This window comes from Euprymna scolopes, chromosome 6 (assembly GCF_053919585.1).
Source record: "Euprymna scolopes isolate OS-2025 chromosome 6, ASM5391958v1, whole genome shotgun sequence".
Classification (NCBI taxonomy): domain Eukaryota; kingdom Metazoa; phylum Mollusca; class Cephalopoda; order Sepiida; family Sepiolidae; genus Euprymna; species Euprymna scolopes.
Window position 1 is genome coordinate 23019766 of NC_136487.1, and position 15816 is coordinate 23035581.

At 35.7% G+C, this 15816-nt stretch overlaps 1 protein-coding gene across 8 annotated transcripts in view; it reads right to left on the minus strand.

The window, feature by feature from the left end:
* The window catches only part of LOC145277569 (uncharacterized), a 449159-nt gene that overhangs the window by 82699 nt on the left and 350644 nt on the right, over window positions 1–15816 (minus strand). For all 8 annotated transcript variants that reach the window (XR_013868159.1, XM_080129058.1, XM_080129054.1 and 5 more), the window contains 2 exons: window positions 8594–8725; window positions 2490–5154 (listed from right to left, as the gene is read on the minus strand). Coding sequence is in view for 7 of the 8 variants with exons in the window: in XM_080129058.1 (XP_079985184.1) it covers window positions 2490–5154; window positions 8594–8725 (2797 nt within the window). In the remaining variant the exon portion in view is untranslated. The remainder of the gene's footprint in view (window positions 1–2489; window positions 5155–8593; window positions 8726–15816) is intronic.

The following is a 15816-nucleotide window of genomic DNA, read 5'->3' on the forward strand; positions in this document are numbered from 1 at the left end:
TTATAGGAAAAGGAATTTCATACAACAAAGTCTTGTAATCAAAATGAAACGTTGATGAATATTTGAACAGTTTTTGGTTTTTCATTTTTCACGCATGTGTGTGTGTACACGCACACATGAAAAATGAAAAACCAAAAGTGTTCAAATATTCATCAACGTTTCATTTTGATTACAAGACTTTATCAAGATTATTGGTTTGAAGAAAAGCATAGAAGTCATGATGTGAAAATATGTAGTGCGTCTATGACATAAAAATGTTTTTGGTTCATTTTCGAACAAAACAATATATATATATATATATATATATATATATATATAGTTTTTGCCAGTAATGTTACCATAACATGAATATTTGTTTCAATTTTAGCTGCATCTGAAAATGGATGAAATTACCAAAGTGGCGATTTCACAAAAGCAAATCTTTGCAGCAATCTTCGAATATAGCTCGCAGTTCCCACCAACTAAATTCCCAGATTGTGTGCACACAAGAATTCAATGGGGCCCAGTCAAGGGCTATGGAGCCTAAAACTCTAGAAAAGGGATATTTTTCTAATCTTGATATTTTTGTGTAGTAGACCCATCATCATTCTTCCAAACCATTAAAATTGCTAGCACAAACACTAATCCTACTTTCTATTTCCACAAATCAGTGATCTGGGCCCACTATGTGGTGGATTGGGGGTTCGTGGGTTAGTGAGTATAACGTTGAATGTGTATCCCCAAGTTTGATGAAAATGCATTGTACAGAAAAGAAAAAAAAAGTTTTGTCCATGTATTTAAAGTTAATGGATGAACATACTTTTGACTTGATATCTCTGCTTTAATAGATTAAGTGTCATTTTTGTTAAGTGTCTTACAATAAATACCACTAATCCTAATAATTTTGTTCTCTTTAAATTACGATTTAAGATGGTAAGTTCACTGAAATAGGTTAGAAGCGATGTTGACACGTTTTGGAAAAATTCTGAAAGATGAATGTCACCAGAAAACTGCTGTAGAACTGAAATCATTTGCAGAACTGTCTGAAGACAAACAAACTGTCTATCGTTGGAGAGATGGTTTGGAACAGAACTGTGATCTGGGTAGTATATGCAAATATCACGAGAGAAAGTATAGCAATGGTTTGTTCAAGAAAGGAAGTAAGTGCATCGACCCGTTCAAACTCCATACTAAGAAGAAGAAGCCTAGTGGGACACACAACATATCACTCGGTATGGCAGCAGGGCTAACCTCCATGGAATTCAGAATCAATGACGAAGCTGTTGTTTCCGGAAGAACTGTCATAAATGAGTGAAGGAGCATCTGACTGGAGACAAGGATTCAACAGATGACAATGAATCCTTGGAAGACGAGAGTGCAGAGTGTGAACCTAAAGTGCTTGAATTGACATTAGATCAGTCAGAGTAACAGGATCTCCTAAATGATACTCCTGGAATTATCAGGATATATTAAATCCCCTGCCCTACCAAAATCCAGCAAGTGAAAGATGTCTGCGAGTATGCCAACAGAAGTTTCGAGAAGCAGAAGGAAATGGTGAAAGAGCTGTTTGAATTACTGGACACCTCTCGGATGGATATGACCGAACGGTTAGTGGAGAAGGATACCAAGGCAAAAGCGAGAAACTTTGATCGTCTCATGTTTTTTCTGAAAAAGAAGGCAGACAAGAGCACACACACAAGAGAAGATAAAAACCCTTACAATGACTCCACTAGAATGGTCCAACAAAGAAGTTGCCAGTTTCTTTGGGGTACGTGAATACCTAGTTTGAGAAGCTGGGAAGTCGGCTGCAGAAAAAAGCGCTGCCTGAATTGAAAATTGGATGCCCTCTATCGCAAGAAATTGAGGACTCAGTAAAACTTTTTAAATTGTACAATGAGCAGTTCTTTATGTGAGCATGTTACTGCAAAATTTGAGGAGTTTGAGATTAGGACTTGTTTGGTATCTTTTGGACAAGGTTTCTCATAACTTTTATCAGGCATTCAAATTCAGTCATAAAAATGAAGAAAAAACATTGAAATTTTATCTAAGAGTAAGGGAATTTAGCCACTGAAATATAAAATTATACGATAAACACCTCTAAATTACACCCAGGCAGCCATAAAACTTTCTTATATTTATCAACATTAGACGAAAAATGAGCGTTTTCAACTACGATGTTTTGAAAATTGTCAACTTTCAGCGTTAAATTATTGGGGTTCCTGCAGAAGCTGTCTCGGCATATAAATGAGAAAAAAGTCCCACAAGATGAAATCCCCTGGCTTTCTAAGGTTGATTTTCGGATTCAGTAGTCAAAAAACCCTACTAGGTGCAATTTTCTAGGCCAGAAACTAAATACTTTTAAAAAAATTAAAAATTTTGTAACAATGGGTAGTGCCATCACGATGCGTTGCAACAGTCCTTTTCCGGCGTCTTGGTCTTATTTTATAATTATGTGTTATGCTTAAGAACATCAATTTCTAATAATCAAAACGAATGTAATGTTTTCTTACCTTGACTTGCAGGTAAATTCTCATCTTGATCGGTGTTCTCTAATTTATCCAAACTGGCAGGTTCTATTTTCACTTTGACTGCAGGAACAAAATCATTATCAATGATTTCCTTTTTCGGTGATTTCAGTAAATGTACCTTCTCTGTGTATTGTTCAGTCTCAGGTCCTGTTGAGGTAGATTCCAATCTTGTAAAATCCATTTTTCTATCACAGACATCCATTTCAGTTTCACCGTGTGGCTTTCCCAATTGATGGGTAAAGTCACCTGGGCCAGTTGAAGCCTCAGAGTTCCTCATGTGACCGGCATCAAAATCCATAGCAGAATCAATGTCAGCAACATCTTGTAATAATGGTTTAATGTCTGGCTCCATTATATCCGTTCCATCATCTGAATCACCAGGGTCAGTCAGATCAGCATCATCTTGTTTGTCCATCTGGTACAGAGTTTTCGAAGAGTCAGTCGGAGGTTGCTCCTGAATTGGTTTTCCTAATCTCTCTTCTTTTTCTTTCTTAAACACATCACCAGGAAGAGCAGTAGTTGTCGTGGCAATAGCAGCAGAAGTAGATGAAGAGAGACATTGATGCTGTGAATGTGACTGGTTAGTTGAACTTCTATTAGTTGTTTCATCCGATTCCGCAGAGAATTTGTTCTGACTTGTAGCCTGAGAAGGTGTGTTGGCTCTGGATTCATCTGACTTGGTCAAATTTTGTTGGTGCTGACCAGATTCTAATGGCACTTTAGCTGTGAGATCTTGGCTCCGATTACTGGAGCCAGCAGCTGATATGCTATAGGAATCTGTCGTTGTTGTAGCAGTGTGTGATGTGGAGCCTTCCACTAAGGAAGAATTATACGATGGTGTACTGGAATTTGGATTTTCTTGCATGCCACAGTTACCTCTGTGAGTGGGAACGGGCAGTCGTTGTGACATAGGGGGTGATGGGGAAAGGGTGGTTAAATTAGGGGCTTGGCTCACGGAGCCAGAATGGGAACCACTTACAAAGGAAGACATGGGCGCATTGTCAATACTACTGGATCCGACAAATGACTGCTTCTCAGAAACATCAGTGGGATTAGAACTTTGAGAAACATTTGACTCCAATGTTGGTGTTGTTGGGGGTTTGGAAAGTGAAAGCTGATATTCCGATACCGTTGTATCAGCTTCGGCACGAACATCTACGGACGATGGCATGATACAGGTTTCATTTAAATGAACCATCTCATCCATGCGGTACGTTGATTTAGCCATTTGCTCCTCTGCAACTGCAATCATATTATTACTACCATCCATTTGGCCACATTTGGAAATAAGTTTATTGTCCATTCCAATCTTTAATTCAAATTTTGTAACTAAGCTTAGTTCACTCGAATTATCAGAGTTCATATTGCAGGAAACGCTTTGAGAAAAACCAGAAACTGGTGCGATGGTTGGGTTCTTGATATGAAATGTTCCTTCCATCACTTTTGGTAAATTAGCAATGTTTACGGAGACATTTGTCTCATCACAAATTTTTTTAGGGCTGGGTTGCTGCAAGTAATCATGTTTTCGTTTACTAAGCTGACTTATATCTATGTAGCTCGGACTGTTCAGTAGGGTGGTCGAGGAATCACTAGTGCTAACATAGTTTTCTTCAATTGCTACCGGAATGTTTATGTCTTTGTGTAGACCCCTGTAGGCATCGATTGATAAAACACGATCAGCCGAATTGGACTTGCTGTCTAAACAAAAGAGATGATTTGGATCAGCATTGGATGAAACAACAGAGTCAGCATTTCTGTTGTCTTTTATCCTGACCATCTGACCGTAGTGTATTCGCTCAATGGATTCTTGGTGATGGCTTGAGGTCTCTAGAGATCGGTGATGATGAAGATGAGAATGAGCTGGCTGCTGAGGATGATCTGATTGCACAGTGTCGTCATCATCAATGATAATGGGAAGATGTGGAGGGTTACTGTTGTTGTTATCACTTTGGTCAGGCATTGCATGCCGGACGTCACCAACACTACAACTGCTATTGCTGGATTTATTGGTGAATGAGCAGCTTACTTGATAATCAAGTTCTTTCTTTGGTATAATACTGGCACAGTCTATCACATCAACAGTCTCAGGCTGTGAACTCTCCACAACCATGCTACTACAATTACCTGTGCTGCTACTATTACTACCTCCACTACGCTCGTAGTTTCGAGTGTTTTCAATAACAGACCTAAAAGTTCTTTCTTTAATGCGTCGACCAATGCTAGGCAGAAATGGCGAATCTGACTGTTTAATGTCGATGATTTCAATGTCAGGATCACTGGGGGCATTGCATGAAGGAGTAAGTTTCCGAGAAATATCAGCAGACGTGAAACCAGAGTTCTTACTTGAAGAAGACGGGCTTGGGTAGCGGCCCAAATCCTCAAGCTCACGTAAGGTGTTTGCTTCAATGCGGTCAAGAGCAGCTAGTGCAGACTCCGGTTCACTCGCGGAACTTTTAGAGTTCATTCTGTCTTTATAGGCAGAATATCCGGATGAAGAGTCAGATGCCTTGTCAAATGAGAATTTAGCAGTAGAAAGTTTTTCCGAAGAATCATAACGCATATTTTTTAAAGGACTTTGTACAGATGATTCACAATCAATTATGTGAGATGTCTCTTCAGCTGGTTGATAACTCGTCTCGCATGTTTCCTTCAAAAGAAAGATTTTTCATTAGAGAAAGACATTTAAGTAAGAAGCACCAAGCACATTTATAGCATCATTTTGTTAATTTATATGTGAAATATAAAAGTTATACCATTCATTCAATTCTTATTATAATAAGTATAACAGAGATTTTATAGATTAAAAAAGTAGATGATCTTGTTTAAATTTTGAATTCAATTAGTAAATCAAGACGGATGTTTAAAACGTGTAAATTATTAGTATTAATAATAAGATTATCATACTTGAACATTTTTTTTTTTTTAATTGTAATTGTGTGAAAGAATAATTTTAACAAATTATCCATTTTTTTTTTACTGGCAAATGTCTTCATTGCTTTATGAAATGCTGACAAAAAAAAAAAAAAAAAAAAAAAATCAATTTTATTTTGATTTTCTAGTCTTATATAAAATGCGAATTAATAGATGGTTTCTCCAAATGCTTTCTTCTTCCATATTTTAACAAAATAAAACAAAAAAAACCCCCTAAAATATACCTTAGTTTTAGGATTGAGATATATACATATTTTTTCTAATTAGCTATAATTTATAATAAACTATCACCCATCTTTCTCTTAGCTATCTGTGTATTTTTCTTGCCTTCTCTCACGAGGTCTAATTAAACCACTTTAATATTTCTTCTGTGACCATTTACATTGACTCTTTAGCATTGACATTTAATTTACATACATGTGTCCATACAAACCACAAACACATATGTAAATTAAATGGCAAAGTAATAAGTCCTATTACCTCTATATAAGAATAAAAAATAACACTTCCATATAACAAATTAAAAGAGACTCATTACTTTTAGTTATGCAAGAGGCACATCTTAAAAGATGTTACAGTTCATGAATTTTTGAATGAAATCAAAGTAGAATAAATAGTGGTAGTTGCTGTGACTGAACAGATCACATCTACATCTAATTTGAGACAATTCCTTTCCCATAAAATGTAGAATAAACATTCAATATTAGAAACAACAATAATAGCAATAGAATGTATTGTTTGACAACTTTACTCAAATATATCAGAATCATAATTACATTAACAGAAAATAACTAGCACAGATTCTTAAATATATGCTATGTGGCTAACAGCATGTACATGTCCAATATCTTCCTCAAATTTTATCAAGTATAATACGCTTAGAAATATTGCATTTGATCAAATTACTAAATTTTTTAAAGTAAAAAATCTGGAAGAAATCTATTGTGTTATTTTTTAGTTAGGAATCCCCCCCCATACACCCACCTTTGGATTACATATATTCATTAAGAATTATAAGTTTTTCCTATTTTTGCAATAAGGTTCCATGGTTGGAGCTTTTAAGTTTTCTATTTTTATAATACTGTCCACAAAAGTGTTGGACTGTTGGATTGTATTGGTTGATTATGGTTTATACCTTCTTTCCCACTACCGTTCACTCTTTTATACTGTGCCAGAAATTTTTCTTTTCTACTATTTGACTATTTCCTCCGATGAGAAAAGTATAAATTTTTTAAACTCCATGGATTAAGGAATATCTTAATATTTATTTGTTTTTGAACATTTGATGATTCAATAAATAATGAAATTTTTATCAGTCATCAGTTAATTTTCTTAGTTTATAATATATATAACCTGTATGGACCATAGATTGAAGCTTAGTTGATCATCTGCCATGAAGATAATAATAGAGTAGAAAAAGACTAGTAACATCTCTTCTGTGAGAAAGAGGTAGTAAGGAAGATAAGAGGACATTGCCCACTAGATTTTAAAGTTGGTTTTATACACTTTCTCCAACAGCCATTGTAAAGATTTGATGTTAAGTCTTCCATTTCAGAACTGTAGTGAAAGTTAGTCGGATAAGCTTGTCAAAGCAGAGGGCTGCCTAAAGACAAGAAACATTCATTTCAACTTAGGCCAAGTTGGAATCAGAACGTTGATGATCAAAAGAAAGAAGCTTGGTGTTGGAGCCATTAAAAGCAACTGTAGTGACCAGCTAAATCAAGTTGCTCTTCACGTAAATAAAAGAATCTATATAGCCGGAATTTATTCATTTCAGGAACGATGTGATTTCGTTTCAGGTCGCCCACGCAGTCTTGTTAGTGCATGAAGATGCAGCTGTAATGCGTCACTTTCACATATAAATCCATGGGACTATTTTTTTTTTTAATCTCTTTGCGTATGAAGACTAAACAGGTTGGAATGTTACAGAAACTCAATATAAAATGCCTAGCATGCCAAAATCAAATCAGTTTAGACAGTGTCTCCATCATCGCCACCCGTAATTGTCGCTTATGTCAGACTCCATCTGAGGACGTTAAAAACTGCACCAAGTATCAGCAATGATTCCATGATCTCGACACAGATTTCCGCTGAATAATCGTTGCTCGAAATTATCACTATGTGGACTCCTATCTACGTAAAAATCTGCACTAGTAAAAGTGTTCTAAAAACCTGTAAATTGACAAAATACTCAAACCCTTACTAATGAAGTTCATGCAAACAACGATGGCTGTATATTTTATTCTCACAAACTTTTTCCCTCCTAGTATTTTGCATTTGCAAGGTTTTCTTCATAAAATTATGCTAACATTAATAATTCCCTCAGTCTCTGAGGATTTTTTCCGTCACTAAAATCAACCAGCAATTTACAATTATGCAATATTCTTTTTTCACTTGAGTGATGTTCCCGAACTTTCGTCTTATTAAAATACACATCTCACAGCATTATTAATGGATCCCAATCTTTTTAATTTTATGCACGAGATATCGCACATTCAAAAAGGGACTGTGACTTGCACACAAAAATAAACCTTTTCTAGTTAAATAAAAATTATTATTTTAAATGTTTTTGTTTCAGAGTCGTTGCTATTTGCTGATTTTATTTATTTTTCTTGTTAAGGAAAGAAGTTTCGACCTCTCCTCTTGTCATCGTCATGAATTTTCCCCTTCTCCCTACACAACCAACCACCCTTTTTCCCCATTGCACCACATGCTTAAGGTCGGAAGAGAAAGAATCACTAAAATTTTGGTCATTGCCACTCTCCAAAGTGTTGCCATAGATGATTGTGTCGTCTATATAAATGCCAACGAATGATTTTAGAATATGATTTGGAAGATCATTGATGAATGAATTCATTTATAACTTTAAATTTATTGAAATAAAAAAACAATAATAGAAATGTAATGTTCAAGGCTTAGAGTAAGTACTGCACAGGGTTCCTCGTTGATTTCCACAGAATTACAGGTGTTTCTTGAGTTGGTTAAAGACTAAATATTTACCAATTTCAATTTACCTATACTGAGCAAATCAAAACTCAGAAATATATATATGATAATATGTTGTTCTGACTGCTTGAATTGCTTCCTGCAAGAATTGTATAAAATAAATACTTAAAAAATTAAAACTTGGAAACAACTATCAAGACATAACTTACCAATGTTGTTGTTTCTGATATTGTTGAATTCTGATTGAAATCTTTACACGTGTCTGTAATTGAGTCTTCAAATAAATCTCTTTGGGTTGTGCTGCTACATTCAACAATACTTGTTTCTTCAGATGAGACTCTCTGTAATGAACAAAAAAATAAATTGATCATTACAAAATAATTTCAATCATTTGCAACAAATGTTTATTATTATTTTACAAAGTTCAGAATTAAAACTATTTTTATTGATACCAGTTATCCATCTATTACGTAAAAGAGTTCATTCATGTACATTTCGGTTAATCTTAGAATTGGCACAAGAAACATAACAAAAGTCATATATTCCAATTCAGCATGATTCTGGTAAGACTGCATAAAAGAATTATCACTGTAAAGTTTATATGAATGAAGAACTTTGTAAATTAAAAAAAATTGTGTATTAATAACGTTAAAATATAAGCGGTCATTTTTATATCCTTTCAAAAGTTAAGCTGGACCAAAACCCAAATATTTACATTTTTTGTTAATCTTAATTCAATATTTTTTTGCATAATTTAATTAGTTTAAATGGATGAGAAAATTAATTTTTTATTAATTTGAATAATTTTTCATGAAAAATACTTTTAGTAAACTTGAAAATTATCGAATTAGGAACCGTTACTTTGACACAATGACAACATAATATATGCTGTGTAATTAAATATTTGTTTGCCGTAAAAATTTTGGCCAAACTGCTGATAATATTTTTCTTTCTATGATATTTCAGCAGTCAGAAAGGTGTTGACCAATGGCAATAATTGAAGAGAGAGGCGAACAGTAGATTGACTCAGATGAAAGTGTGTGTCAAAAATAACGTGGAGAGTGAGAGTAAGGAAAACTTTTAACCATTTTCTCATCCATTCCCAAGGGCAATGCCGAATAAACTTGCTAATTTATTATTATTTGATGAAATAGATTTTCTCAAGACAAAATGGTTGGTTTTTATCTACAGCAAATAATGGTCATATAGTGATTTGCTGATAGATCTAAATGCTTTTTGTTCGATTAATGCACCTTGGAATTTAAAAGCAGATTTCTTTGTAGTTGTATCTGTCCAAAAGTTTCAGTAAACCATTATTTCAGGATAACCTATTTACCTTGAAAGAATAGCAAAAAAAGATGCTTGAGTGTAGAATAAAACATTAAAAAGAAATAAAACTGATTAAAATGAGACTTTTTTTTCTTACAAATTTGTATATTAAATTCCAAGATAGGACATTTTTAATTGGTACTTCATAGCATCAAAGTTTGTTAGCTTCACGTTGTATGTAGACAACCTTATGCAAATTAAACGAAATTATTCCCAGAATCTGAACTGCAGTGTTCATGTCAAACACGCAAGACAACTTTTGTTTTTGTACATCTCACATCATTACTTACATAAGTCATATGGCTTTGGTTCTCTAACCTGTTTTATAATAAAATATACATTTTTAAGTAAATAGAATCTTTATTTCTTATCTACCACAAGACATTTACCAGCACACCAGATTTCTCGTTTCAAAATAAAATGACATTCGTAGACAAAATCATTCTTGCTATGCCACTAAGTTATACTGCAAGTCAAAATTTGTAAAAAAAACACAAACTAAATGGATTTTCTGCTTAAAACCTTATTTAATTTCATCTGTTTAGAAAAAATAAATCTTCCTTTATTTGAATTTCTTATTGGTCACATTTTACGGAAGCTAGGTATTTATCTCCCACTGTGAGAAATGTGACAGTAGGGTCAGAAAGTGGGATTGAAAAGTCAGTGCTCCAGAGAAGGAGCATGCTGATGCTACAAAAGATATTGTTGGAGCCCTCTCAGCATGTCTTAGCAGAAAACAACATTAAGAAAATTTATTATAAATTTTATGCTTTACCTAAGTATCATAATATCACTGGTGACATTATATCAGAGTACAGTAGCAAATTTTCGAATAACTGTTTGGAATATCATTATACAGGGTTCATACAGATTTTCAATGTCTATTTTCAAGAACTTTTCAAGGCCGCCTCCAAACAAAATTCAAGTTTTCTAAACAAAATTTGATATATAAACAATGATATAATAAACAAAAAACTTAATTGCCAGCAGGAAAAGTTATTTTCATATAAGTAAAAAACCATATGCCTGTCGATAACTGTATTTACATTCCCTGACCCACTGATAGATATCAGTGATTAAATGTTACCCCCCCCCATTATAGATTAGTATACCCTGTGTTTACTTTTAATTTTGAATTTCTGGTATTGTGGATACAAGAGTTACATCCTTTTATCACAAAACTATTTGATGTTATAACATGGAAAATATCAGATAGTTTTGTGATAAAGGATCATAACAATAATTTAATAGTATTTCTTTCGATTTTATTTTTAATATTGCTGCACAAATTTTTACTGGATATAAAGAATATGATTTTCGAGGCATTTTTCGAGACATTTTCCATATTCTCAAGGATTTTTCAAGCTTGTGTAGACCCTGTTCTACAGAGATTTTTTATTTTTAAGCTATCTTTTTTAAACATGATGAATTCAATGAAAATCCTTGCATCTTATGATGATCGTATTAGTTTATTAGTAGCAAAAATTTATGTCCTTCCTCCAAACACTCACGTATATCCAATAATGATATCTACATTGATGAGCATGATATAAGTATAATAATTTTATGATGCCCTATTTCCTGTGTTAAAAATATTAACCTAAAAAAATTAATGAAATAAAAAAATCCAGTAAATTTAATTTGTATCTCAAGGTTAAATGTCAACGTCTAATTACAGAGAAAGCGTTGTGATAATCATGTTTCAAATTTTCGTTGAACAAATTAGGTATCCATGTTTGATGCTGAGAAATTCAATGAAGAAGAATTGTGTGTGTAATAATTGGAACGGAACAGAATAATTGTCCATAAACAAATTAAAGTGACAATGCTTATATGGTTTGCTTAATAAACATTCATTTTAATAATATTTGTTGATATTTCCTTTTAAGAATAGAAGGCTTTATTTAAGTAAAAAAAAAAAAAAATGTTCAAATTCAATTTTAATGAAAGCAACTTGTCTAACAAAGTAAATCGCATATAGCAAGAGAAATTTAAAATTTTAGAAAACAGAATTATGGCTCTTTCCCTTCAAAATAAATTCTTCAGATATGGAGAACAAAATTTTGAATCTTTGAGCATTTTAAAATAGATAAATGAAATTAAACTGCGACACAATTTATGAAAATAGAATTTGACAATTTGTATTTTCCAAAATATTTTTCATCTTAGTTATCTTCATGTTTTGACCGTATCTGTCAGAAATGTTAGGTAATTTTTATTCTTAGTATTTCCTATTGTGAGAATGAAACGATTAATCTCTAAAAGACGATCACAGAACTGATTCTTACTCAACATCTTCATACATTGCGCTATAGGTTTATAATGAGAATGATAATCTCAAGGGAATTCCGAAACAGAAAATATTGTATTTAATATTATTATAAACATTACAATTTCTTTTGATGCTTTGAAAGTTAGCAAAGTTGATTGAAATACATAAAAGATATTTGATATGCAAGGAAGATAATCTATCTCTATATATAACTAATGGAATACCTGTACTGGAACGAGTGTTCTGCTAGTTAATAAAATTAAGCCACTGAACAAAACAGTTTTGCACTGTTGAAAGAGAGAGAGGGTGGAACGAGAGAGAGAGAGAGAGAGGGTGGAACGATAGAGAGGGTGGAACGAGAGAGAGGGTGGAATGAGAGAGATAGAGAGAGACAGGGTGGAATGAGAGAGATAGAGAGAGATATATATAGAGAGAGGGTGGAATGAGAGAGATAGAGAGAGAGGGTGGAATGAGAGAGAGGGGGGAGAGAGGGTGGAATGAGAGAGATAGAGAGAGAGAGAGAGAGAGAGAGAGAGGGTGGAATGAGAGGGAGAGAGGGGGGAGGGGGGGGAACGAGAGAGAGAGAAGGTGGAACGAGAGAGAGAGAGGGGGGGGGGTGGAACGAGAGAGAAGGTGGAACGAGAGAGAGAGAGGGGGGGGGGGTGGAACGAGAGAGAGAGAGAGAGAGAGAGAGAGAGAAGGTGGAACGAGAGAGAGGGTGGAACGAGAGAGAGAGAGAGAGAGAGTGGAATGAGAGAGAGGGTGGAACAAGAGAGAGAGGGAGAGTGGAACGAGAGAGAGAGAGAGGGGGTGGAACGACAGAGAGAGAAAGAGAGAGAGGGTGGAACGAGAGAGAGAGAGAGAGAGAGAGAGAGAGGGTGGAACGAGAGAGAGAGATAGGGTGGAACGAGAGAGAGAGAGAGAGAGAGAGAGAGTGGAACAAGAGAGAGAGGGTGGAACGAAAGAGAGAGAGAGAGAGAGAGGGTGGAATGAGAGAGAGGGTGGAACGAGAGAGAGAGGGTGGAACGAGAGAGAGAGAGAGAGGTAGGAACGAGAGAGAGAGGGTGGAATGAGAGAGAGAGAGAGAGAGAGGGTGGAACGAGAGAGAGAGGGGGGGGTGGAACGAGAGAGGGAGAGAGGGGGTGTGGAATGAGAGAGAGAGAGGGGTGGAACGAGAGAGAGAGAGAGAAAGAGAGGGTGGAACGACAGAGAGAGAGAGAGAGAGAGGGTGGAACGACAGAGAGAGAGAGGGTGGAACGACAGAGAGAGAGAGAGAGGGTGGAACGACAGAGAGAGAGAGAGAGAGAGGGTGGAACGACAGAGAAAGAGAGGGTGGAACGACAGAGAGAGAGAGAGAGAGAGAGAGAGAGAGGGTAGAACGAGAGAGAGAAGGTGGAACGAGAGAGAGAGAGAGAGAGAGAGGGTGGAACGAGAGAGAGAGAGAGGGTGGAACGAGAGAGAGAGAGAGAGAGGGTGGAACGGGAGAGAGAGAGGGTGGAATGAGAGAGAGAGAGAGAGGGTGGAACGAGAGAGAGAGAGAGAGAGAGAGAGAGGGTGGAATGAGAGAGAGAGAGATAGGGTGGAACGAGAGAGAGAGAGAGAGAGAGTGGAACGAGAGAGAGAGAGAAAGAGAGAGAGAGAGAGGGTGGAACGAGAGAGAGAGGGTGGAACGAGAGAGAGAGAGAGAGAGAGAGAGAGGGTGGAACGAGAGAGAGAGTGGAATGAGAGAGAGAGAGAGAGAGAGAGAGAGAGAGAGAGAGGGTGGAACGAAAGAGAAAGAGAGAGGGTGGAACGAGAGTGGGAGAGAGAGAGAGAGGGTGGAACGAGAGTGGGAGAGAGAGAGAGGGTGGAACGAGAGTGAGAGAGAGAGAGAGGGTGGAACGAGAGTGAGAGAGAGAGAGAGGGTGGAACGAGAGTGAGAGAGAGAGAGCGGGTGGAACGGGGGAGAGAGAGAGGGTGGAACGGGGGAGAGAGAGAGGGTGGAACGAGAGAGAGAGAGAGAGGGTGGAACGAGAGAGAGAGAGGGTGGAACGAGAGAGAGAGAGAGAGAGAGGGTGGAACGAGAGAGAGAGAGGGTGGAACGAGAGAGAGAGAGAGAGAGAGGGTGGAACGAGAGAGAGAGAGAGGGTGGAATGAGAGAGAGAGTTTTAAATTTTTTGTTTACTTGTTTAACGGCATATCAACCCTCTGTGGGGTATTTAATGCCGAATCCAGTTATTTTGGGAATAGTATTTGTATTTTCAATTCTTTAATTTGTAGCTTTTGGTTTGGCTGTTTTATAGTGGATTTTGTCATTTTTGTTCTCTCCCTTGCAGAATATGATTGGGTTTTGCAATGGGAGGGGGAAAAGGGCTACAGTATTATTAAGTCCTGTATTATGAATGTAGTTATATTGTTGATAGTGTTTTATATTCAAATTGTCTTCATTCTTAAGGAAGGTTTGTTGGAGACAAATAACCAAAGGATTATATTTTGTTTGCAACAATAAAATTTCATTGGATTTTCTTGTAATTCATGATGATTATTTTTTTCGTTTGAGGAGTAACTTCAGTTTCCATGTCTTCTAATTCTGTAAATCTATTTGTACTAGTAGTAGTAGTAGTAGTAGTAGTAGTAGTGGTGGCTTCTGTTTGTGGTAATTTCTTTATATTATTTTGTTTTTTGTTAGATGTATTTTTTGTTTGTTTTTCAAGTGTGTTTTTGTCATCACGGGGAAGACATATTGGTGACCTGTGTGGTCTTTCTTTTAACTGATTTTGTTTTTCCTTTGTTTCGTCTTTTTCAGCATCTGCACGACGTACTGGTGATTTTTGTGGTCTTTCTTTTGATCGACTTTGTTTTCTTGGATGTTCTGATTTTGGATGAGAATTTGTTTTATTGGTAACATTAGTTGATGATTTAATGGGATGATTAATTTTTGATGATATGTTTGGTTTGATTTAATTTATAAATTTGGGCCAGTCGTTTTGTCCCAATTGTAACAATTTGTTTATTAGTATTTCGTATTTGGAGTCTTGGTTAGTGATGTTGGATAATATACAACTTGAGGTGACTTGAGAGTACGTCTTTTCCTTCATGTATCCATCAACTATTTTTCCGACTTCGAGAAAGGAGATGTTTTTGGTATGTTTTATTGACACTACTTCCTTTTCTTTCTTCCAGATTCTGCATGCTCTAGCATAAGCAGGATGATTTTCTCCACAATTTGCACATTTTAAATCAAGATTGCAGTCATTGATAGTGTGGTGTAGATTTCTCTGGCCACATCTGCCGCACACTGCTCGTCCCCTACATGCATCCTCATGGTGCCCAAACTTCTGGCATTTAAAGCACCGAAGTAGGTTTTTAAACGTTGAACCCAATTTTGATTTTTTTGGGATAGTGGGTCTATCGAATTGCATAATGTAAGTGTTCGTATGTATAGTCTGATTCTCCTTTTTTATTGTAATTCTTTTAACGTTTATTACTCCTTGGTTTTTAAGTTCTTTTGTTATCTCTCCAGTAGCGCACATTGATAGGTCTTTCGATTTTACTACACCTTTGGATGTATTCAGATTCTTGTGTGGATAAGTTTTGATATTTATGTTGTGGAAAGTTTTCATTCCTAGGAGAAAAGTGGAATGTTGTTTCTCTTTCCACTTCCACCAATAGGGTTTTATTTTTTAAAGTTTTTACATTTTTGGGGGTAATATATGCCGATATAATTTATGTATAATAAACGGTGATAAGTCAGTTATTTTGGTTTCTTCGGTGGGTTCCAATACAATAAATTTTGAGGATGTTTGATGTAGTTCATTATCTGAACTATCAGAGTCGACGTGTTGGCGCTTG